The 9,799-nt window shown below is 41.5% G+C and overlaps 1 protein-coding gene across 6 annotated transcripts in view; it reads right to left on the bottom strand.

The window, feature by feature from the left end:
- Positions 1–8,678, bottom strand: part of CLEC16A (C-type lectin domain containing 16A) — a 64,113-nt gene extending 55,435 nt beyond the window's left edge. For all 6 annotated transcript variants that reach the window (XM_027684319.1, XM_027684317.1, XM_027684318.1 and 3 more), the window contains exons 1-4: positions 8,552–8,678; positions 2,688–2,816; positions 1,233–1,366; positions 325–473 (exon numbers count right to left, since the gene is read on the bottom strand). In XM_027684319.1, the coding sequence (XP_027540120.1) occupies positions 325–473; positions 1,233–1,366; positions 2,688–2,816; positions 8,552–8,631 (492 nt within the window). In that variant the 5' untranslated portion in view covers positions 8,632–8,678. The remainder of the gene's footprint in view (positions 1–324; positions 474–1,232; positions 1,367–2,687; positions 2,817–8,551) is intronic.
- Between the last annotated feature and the right edge of the window lie 1,121 nt (positions 8,679–9,799).

The raw sequence follows: 9,799 nt of genomic DNA on the forward strand, positions 1-9,799 counted from the left end.
AAAGACCCTGCTTACGAAAGCACAAGAAAACAAAGCATAAGCAAGTCGAATTCTCAGGGCCGTAAAATTCAGAACTCCTGAAATGGTTCAATATAACACTAACTTTCAGATTTTTATTTTATTGTAGTTGTATGAGGACAAAGATCTTCTTTACCATGCTTCTGCAGAGATCCCCACAAATGAATCCTCAAATCACTGGTATTATCATTATAAAAATAAATGCAAGACATTATGAGACGAGAGACTAAATAGAGTATGTGCCATACTGCCATCGATTTCTAATTCAAGTCCACTTATAATTATACTGCAACTTTCTTCACTTACCTCGTTATAAAAGAAATGTACAGTATGATTGTTGAGCTTGAGGGAAAGAGTTTTCAAAAACGATATGTAATATGCCATGATCTCCTCATCAGAAAAGTCAAATTTGTGAACAATAATAGAATTTACATAGTTATTAGAGAGCAGGTAATCTGAAAAATAAGAGATAGGTTAACAGAAAAAAATCATTATGGTAACAGGCTGTATTTAAGATATCAGCTAGCAACAAACTACCTGATGCTTGAAGACACCAATTTTTAGCCAAACAACTCATGTGATGGCTTCAAGCAGTAATATAAAGGAATTGTTGCTTTGTTCCCTACAAAGGTCTTTGCTCCTAAGAACAAGACAACTGAGAATATACTTCACCTTCCTCAATTTATGTAGGCTCTGCAGCTAATAACACTTAACTCTCCTTTCCTCCCCAAATCCTAACTCTCCAAGGCTTGAATACAACTTTCTCTTCATGATAGTTGTGGAGTACATGAAACTAACTATTAATTCTCCATCCTCTTCATATTTTTCCAAAAACCTTGAAGTAAATGCCCATGGCTGAATGCCAGCACCAGTGATGTCAGAACAGTGCCAGTACAAATTATGCAGCACAGCTCCACCACATGATCTGCAGCAGCAAGTGAACATTTCAGATCACAACTGACTTAAAGTACCCCTTGAAATATGCTGAGTGCTTCAGCAGTACCAAACAACTACTTCTGTACTACTGAAAATTTACATTAAAAGAGATTTTGGAGTCAATTTACAGTCTATTTTGGTAACGTTCAATTAAAAATATTGTTAGTAATACCTATAGTTCTGCAAAGAGCTACTAATACTACATTTCATTGAATGAAAGGGGATTCAATCAAATCTTGACCACTTGATTCTAAACAGTTTAGAAGTTGTGTCCTTACACAGTGATGTTTCATGACTGATGTTCTCAAAAAGGATGTTGAGAGTCTGTAGCAGCTGCACACACACGTAACGACCAGACTTCTGGCGCAAGATGTTCAAGAAGAAAACAAACATATTCTTCTCCAAGAAAAAGCTGAAATAAAATAGAGATGTCACTAAGTCACATGCTGTAAGTAAAGGAACATAATGACATAATTTGGCTAGGGTCAGGGATGATTCAAGGCAAGTTTAACAAACAGCATGTTTTGCATTTATCATGAAAGAATTATTTTGCAAAGTTATATCTGTATGATAAAAGAATATCTTTCAAAAACTTTAAGTATTAAACAAGGCAGCTTAAAAATTCAAATTATGCAAATTTGAAGAATTTCGAATTTGAAACCAGGGCCTTTTTTACTGTATTTTAGTATACTCAACTTATCAGGCAGCTTCCCTCCATTACAATCATAATTTGGAAGGGGAAAGCCTCTAAATGAAGGTTACATTTTGTTCACATGCCCCTTTTTAGCTAACGCACTTTTTCTTTTCAACACTGCAGAGCTTATTTTTGATCCACTTTAATTACTTTTTCCCACACCCAAATAGGCATTTCATAGTTTATTATACAATTCAAATAGAAGTAAACATTTGCAGTGTTTTTAAACCAGAAATGCAATATAAGAGAACAATGTGGACTCTTTCCTACTGGGATATCACAAATACACATCTATGAAAATTGCTTTCAGAAAAAACTCCTCATTCCTAAAATTCTCCCAAGCAGAGAAGACAGTGAGGAATGTGACAGAATTACAGTATACATATGACTAATCAGAATAATTTTCTTGGTCCACATCATAACCAATTCATGATGAAATAATGTTATAATCAGAAAACCAACCACTCCCTAGATAGGTAACGAAAACCACCAAACACTTCAGCTTTTCTCATCTCAATCACAAATTGCCTTTGTAAAAGAGCAAGTGTTTTGAAGTGAACAGCAAATCAAAGGCACTAAATACTGCCAGATTTGCAACTGTATTTGTTTTGAAGTTCATTTTTCTATCACCCTATTTTATAAGGATTAAAACAACACCTGACTAAACCTCTAAATATCATAGCTAGAATAAGACATTTATTTGTGATATCTTAGGTACACTGAAGTGAACAAATTGAAGTAATATGATATTAATAGATGTATTAAGTAAATCTGGGCACTAAAATCAGTTAGTTTGTATTTATATCAAAAGAATGGAGAGTAAAAGAAAACCAGTAAGTGAAAGCAGCTCTGGACTTTGAACATTTTTTAAAATAAATTCTTGTATGATATGAATATGATCCTGCTACAGGACAGGGCTTTCTACACACATTCAGGAAATACAGTCTTGGAAGAGTAAACTTTTTGAACTAGAACTCTGTACAACTCTAAGCATTCTTTAAAAACAGAAGCAGAGTCCCAGCTGCTGGGAAGTACTCACTCGAACACTGAGCTGTCATTCTGGTCCCCCCATATGAGGATCTCTGTTATGGAACGAATTGTCTCCACCAGCAGGTTTCGGTTGTGATCTGTTACTGTTGTGTTTTTAGTCAAAATATGATACATGTACCTAAAAGAAAAAATAAGTACAAGTAATATGCTGTCCTGACACCTTGTCTTTAGTAACTGTAACCTAATGTAGACCCACACATATGCACACACTATGTCTAATCATTGTACAGTTTTAAAATCCTAAACTTCCCTTTTAATACTGATGCAGAAAGAAAAGCAGTTGTTAAAAAAAATATGTGACAAAGGAGACAAATCCCTAACTAGCCAGTTATGAGTGTTTATGCATATGTTAACATGGGACTAGAAACTGTGTAACACTTGTCCCACTGTGCTTCTTATGTGAATTTCTCTGGAATATGTTGAAGTCACAGGAGTGATGAGCATGAAAGAGGAGAAACAGAAGAAGCAGTAGCTGGTATGGAGAAGTGTAATTGTGGAAAGAGGCGCATACAGATTTAACTGGAGAAATCAGATCCCTTCTCTTGTCAGCAGAGATCCTTTACAGAGTCACATCAATTTGATGTTCAATATCAGGACTGTCAAAGAATATTTAATCATCTTGGCAAAGCTTCATCACCAGGTCTCTGGCCCCTCGAGCATAGAAATACTGATTGAAAAGGAGGTAAATTCTGGCTTTACCATGACAAAGGGCAAGAGTTTAAAAAAAGGGTATGTCTGTATCACACAGGTAACAGGAAGCTAAATAAAATCTGAAAGGCTTGTACTCTAAGTCTGAAAATTTTACTCATCAAGGTTAAGCGTTCCCCCCCCCCAATAAGTTGTTACATCAAAGGTTACATCCTTCTGTCCCATAAAAAAAAAAGGGGGGGGTTAACTTTGACCATATTTACAGTTTACTTAAAATTTGCAAAATTTTGTTTGGGGAATCTTCCTCAAACAGTCGAGCTGCCACTCAGTTTGGCAGAGCTTCACAGGACCTGCTGCAAGACACAGTCCATCCCCACAACCCATGCAGGGAGCAGGGCCTGTTTCAGAGGAGTTGATAGGGTAAAATGTTCTATGCTGTGATGTAAACACTGTGTGCTTGCTGATCTTGATATTACTTCATCATCACACAACATTTTATTGTGTTGAGTACAGCACAAGGACACCCAGAGGTAAACAGCTCTCAGAAGTTCACAGCTTTAACAAACTTGATACACCACATTACCTTCCCTCACCCCCAAAATCAGCAATGTGACAAAGCCTATATCATATTACCAAAGCCATTATCATATCACATGGATCACCAGACAGCAAAGGAAAGAGGAGAAAAAAGAGAAGAGGTGGCAGGAGAGGAGGGAAAAAATTGTTTTTTCATAAATAAAAAAATATAAGTAAAATACTAAGTAAAAAAAAAATCTCTCCCTCTTGATGGTGTTTTTTTTCCCTCATAAATCAATACTCATTTTCAAATCCAGAACAGAAACTGCTCAGACTGAAACCACTTCAGGAAAAGTTGATTCACAGCTATCTCCTACAGTCATAACTGGCTGGTCACGTGCAGTACCATAACAGTCACTAAATAGCAAGCCAAAGAGCACCTGCAAATCCTCTTCCACTAATCCAAGGATCACGGTTCAAGATCCCTTCTGTGGCAACTGACAGTGTGATGGCTCACAGTGAACACGTGAGAGCTTAAGTCTGCCCAGGTATGAGAATTCCCAGGGTTTCTAAGGGAGCACATGGCACAGCAGTCCCACAAAACCTTCCCATCGTGGCACTATGTGTATTATCAGGACAGTGAATCAAAAGACAGAGCACAAACTCAGTCCCTGCTCTGAGCTTGCAGCAGTTAATGGAGCAGAGATGGCAATTAGATCAGTTCATTCCACAGACCCCTGGACAATAAGTACTTTTCCTGACAGAGTTAAAGAGAGTAATTATATACCACATTACTTCACATATTTTAGACTGTTTATTTGAAGTCACATATAAATGATTGCATCTGTGAACACGTATTTCTCTTTAATCAGTCACATTATACAAGCTTGGAAATAAAGTTTACTCCAGCAGTAGAACTCTGGGAATGGGATGCAGTGGGAGGAATTACATGCTATTACCTCACTTGGGGAGCCTACGGAATATAGAGCATTACAGATGCAAAAAGGAAGAAACATTTAATAGTGAGGAACACATTATCTCCAAATTTATTTACTTAATTCCAGGATGAAGGACCACCGCCTCCCTAAGATCCTGCTCTATGGTGAACTTGCCACTGGCTGTCGCAAGAGAGGAGCTCCGAAGAAAAGATACAAGGACTCCTTGAAGCAACAACTCAGCCTTGGGCATATTGATCACCATAACTGGTCTACTCTGGCCTCTAATCGGGAGGCCTGGAGACAGACCATTTATAATGCTGCTGATGCTTTTGAGAAAGCACGCAGGATCACTCTTGAGGAGAAAAGACAACGCAGAAAGAATCGAGCCTTGCAGAATATACCATCTAAGGAGTCTTTCTGCTGTGTCTTTTGCAACCGGACGTGTCTATCTCGTATTGGCCTTTTTAGCCACCAACGCGCTTGCAAGAAACGTGGGTAGAGTCCTTCCCAAATCTTCGTTCGCGAAGCCTAGCCATGATGATTTACTTAATATCAGCATTACTGCAAAGTTCCTTAACTTGTTGAGGTACTGATGCACTTAGAGGAAACCTGGGCTTCACTTTCAAGTTATTCCTTTATCTATTTACTTGAAAAGGAATGAGAAAGCATGCACAGACTTCTTTCTCTTTCCACACAAGTAAAATAACATACAATGAGAACAAAAGTATCACACAAACCCAGTACTTTTATATTTAGACAAACCCTTAAAGTCTCTCTAAAATCTGATTACAGAGGGGTCAAGTTTGTGCTTCAAAACACAAAATCCCTCAGAGGAGGTCTTTGTTATCGCTATATCTGAAGACTGGGTTCAAATAAAAACCCATCACACAGGAAGTGTTAAAGTACTCAATACAACCAAGATCAGTGGGAGATGTTGCCAGTAACTTAACAAAACAAACAAAATTCTGAACATTTTTCTGGTAAGAAACCATGCTCAAAGGGGTAACATAAAAACTCATGAATACAGACAGTGTGTATTAATGACTTTCCTACTTATTACTTACAAAAATACACTAAAACAGGTAAGAGTTTAGAAGTCAAGCAGTCAAATTTTAAAACCCCAGATTTAAGCATAACATGCTTGTCTCTTCACTCTGCTGTAACTATGTAATTACATATTGTTCTTACAGAGGAAACTCAATGCATAGCACAGGCAGGACCTCAGGAAATGAATCACCCGTGAAAAGAGACTTCAAGCACACACCTTTATGGGCACTGCTTCTGACCAAGGCATGGGAAATGTTCAGCACCCAACTTTAATGGCACAAAACCTGTTGTGCAATCACTATGCAATTAAAATACCAAGTGCAGAAGCAACAATGGGGAATGTACTTAAAGGTAACAACAGGGCTATGTAAAATATCTTAGAAAAGGAGGGTGAAAAATTGCATCTAGAAACAAAGACGCACAAAAATACCAAGTTCTCTGAAAAATAATGGTCAGAAGCACCCAGGTAGTGCATAGTACTGTTTCATCCCTCTCTAGATCACATTTCAGAAGTTGAATTAAATTGTAACTGTTTTCACTAGACCAACAGACTGTATAAAACACTTAATACAACCAGCTTCACAATTTTCCTTTAACCAATCCATTCTATGACATGTTTGCAGAAAGACTGAAGAGTAAAATTTCAAAAGCAAGCTTCAAAACAAACTACATTAAAGCTGATGGGAAAGGTCCAACATTTACTGACAAAAAGCAGTGACTCTCTTGGTATCACTAAACAGGTGCATTGTTTACAGTTTTGACTAAACTCTATGCCAGCTTCAAAATAAAACCATTCCCATAAGGCTGGCCTGGACAGATTTCACTCCTGTATGTAACACAGCATAAGATACCTTTTACAGGCTGAGCTTATCTGTGATAGCAAGGCTGGGGTGTTCTACTCAACTCCTTCACATGGAACACGACATTTGAAAAGATGAGAATGCAGACAGCTTATCAAGGGATCTTATACAGACCAACTTTCTTTCATGACCCAAAACAAAGACTCTCTGCCCTTTTCTCTTCTGTTACTTCACCCACTTCAGCTCCTACCTCAGAAAAGCCCTAAATTTCACCTTACCACTACCTTTGCTGTTGAAATTCATGCAGCCTGGCTAAACACCTAGAATATACATAGTCTAAAGAGATTAAAGGTCTTGTCTGTCCTTTCCATATTACCATTTCGGATTCATAATTAAAGAAGTCACATGCAAAAAAGCAAACAGACCAAAGCCAGTATTTTAACAGAGAACTATTTTCTTCAATTCTCAGATAAGAAGTCAAGCACAAGCCACAACACTTCTAGCCCAATTTTTGCTGCAAATCAAACAGTGTGTCGTTTTTGTATTCTCTGCAGCTCCAAGAGAACATATGGACACATTTTCTTCTCAAGTCTCCCTCTCACCAGCCTATTTTTTTTCTAAACTTTAAGTTCAGTTTCTTCAAAATTCATCCTGTATCAGCATTCTTGCTCTACCTTCAAGTGTAATATCAAAGCCAGAGAGTTCTAAAGCTCCACTAGCACTGAGTACCTAATCATGTTACCTCATATGTTAAATAGAACATTCCTATGTTTATATCTGAGCATGACTTTTCCCCTTTTTCCTGCAATGCCAGATCATGTTGACTTACTAGTCTGACCTACCATGCAAAAATTACTTCTGCAATGCTACTGCCTCATCAGTTTTGTATTCATGCACTTGATTTCCCTGTCCTTGGTAAAAAGTAATGCATTTAAGTTAGTCTTGCTAATTTTGAACATTTTTCCAGTTTAGGGACAAGGACCAGAATCCATAAATCATCTCAATAAGGTAACTATAAGATCCAAATCTTGCACAGTGCATCCTGCTCGTTACTGTCAGACCCCATTCATGTCCTCCTTGTAATATCACTAATCATTGAAAACTCTCACTCATTTTTTTTCAATGAGCTACATATTCCCAGTGATTTCATTTAGAAAACGCTTCCTCTCTTAATGACCTCCTTTTCTTTTCCAGTACAAACTAGTTATCACGGAGGATCTAATTTTTCTCGCAACAGCACAACACTTAAAATGGAGCAGAGAAATTAAATTTTTTTATCCCTTGCCATCCTGCCAACTCTCCAGCGGCAGAGCTAGGAAAGAAAAAACAACTATTCCATCTTCTGCAGACAGCAGTAACACAGGGATTTATATCGGGCTCCAGAGACCACCGTTACAGTTTTCAAGCAGCTGCCGAGCCCTGCAATCCAGGGCACATCCCCTGGACGTGGCGTGACTCACTGCTCACACCGACAGCCCGCACATCCCAGGTCTGTCCTCCTTACACTGGGAAAGGCTCCTCGCTTCCACCTCGCCACTACCAGCGAACAAAGTTCTCCCCCAAGAGGAATGTGACATTTCCCGTAGTTATCACCCCTCGCACTCCACTCCGCCGAATAGTCCGTAGCAATTATTAAAAAATCAAACAGTGAGTGTGACATGACATCACACCACGAGCTGAGTCCGCCCTGAGGACACTCCGGGTCGGACAGGCCGATTTCCGCGGGGCAGACACCGGCCCGCAGCGGCTGCTCCGCCACCGGGACCGCTCAGCGCCCTTCCCCTCGGGAGACGGCGGCGAAACCGCCCGAGCAGCCCCGCGGTCGGAGACCCCTCACAGCCCGGGAGCGCCGCCCGCACCCCCGGCCCCGCACCCCGAGCCCGCGCCCGGCCCCGCGCTCTCACTTGAGGTGGTCCAAGGAGTGGATGCTGCGGGCGGCCTTGCCGTGCCCGCCGCCCACCCAGCTGCGGGAGCGGCCGAACATGCTGGCGGTGAGCGCGGCCCCGGCGGCCCTACGCGCTCATGGCCCCGGAGCGGGGCGGGCGGGCAGCGGCGGAGCCTCGGCGGCGGCACCGGCGCGCACGGCGCACGCGCGGGCGGGGCACGCCGGGAATGCCGGCCCGGCCCCGCCCCCGGACTGCGAGTCCCGGCGGGCACCGCGCGGGCCGGGGCCGCCCCTCACAGGGAGCGCTGGGGGCACTGAGGGCTGGGCCTTGGGAGCAGGTGTCACAGAATAGTGGGATGGGGCAGGCTGGAAGGGACCACACTGGGTCATCTGGTCCCAGCAGGGTCATCCCAGAGCACACGGCACAGGACTGACGGTTCTGGGATGTTTCCACTGAGGAGACTCCACACACTCTCTGGGCAATCTGTTCCAGTTCTCGGTCACTGCACAGTGAAGAAGTTCTTCCTCTTGTTCAGGTGGAACTTCCTGAGCATCAGTTCTTGCTCTTTGCCTCTTGTCCATTGCTAGGCACCCCCAAGCAGAGCCCGGTCCATCCTCTGACACGTCCATTCAGATACCGATAGACATTGACGAGGTCCTCTCTCAGTCATCTCTTCTCGAAGCTGAACATCCTCAACTCCTTCAGCTTGTCCTCGTCAGGCAGATGCTCCAGTCCCCTCATCATCTTTGTCACCCTCTGCTAGACGCACTCCAGGAGCTCCTTGTCTCTCTTGTCCTGAGGAGCCCAGAACTGGACACAACACTCCAGCTGTGTCCTCACCAGGGCAGAGTAGAAAGGCAGGATCACCTCCCTCGACCTGCTGGCAATGTTTTTCTTAATGCAAATTTGTTCCCCGACATTCCTTGTTCACCTTCCATAACCCAAAGGGAGCAGCTGTGTGGGGTCAGGTCAGCGAAATTCAGCTGCTGACATTACCCTTGCTGAGGTTCTTCCAATAAGGATTGCACTTTTACTTTTGAATCGGCTCAAAAATTAAAGAAGAATGAAGAGAACAGGACTACTAGTGACTGTCGTGACCTAGTTTGGGATTTCTTTTTTTTTTTTTTTGCTTTAACCAGGGAAATAAATTAAAACTAAATAAAAGCTGAAGAGTTTGTCAGCCAGTCTTAAAACTGCACCGAGTTTAACATCATGCCTTCGTTATATTTTGATAGAGGCATAGCCTTGGTCAGCAACGAAACACCT

Source organism: Neopelma chrysocephalum, unplaced genomic scaffold (genome assembly GCF_003984885.1).
Source record: "Neopelma chrysocephalum unplaced genomic scaffold, ASM398488v2 Primary Assembly neopelma1_65c, whole genome shotgun sequence".
Taxonomy (NCBI): domain Eukaryota; kingdom Metazoa; phylum Chordata; class Aves; order Passeriformes; family Pipridae; genus Neopelma; species Neopelma chrysocephalum.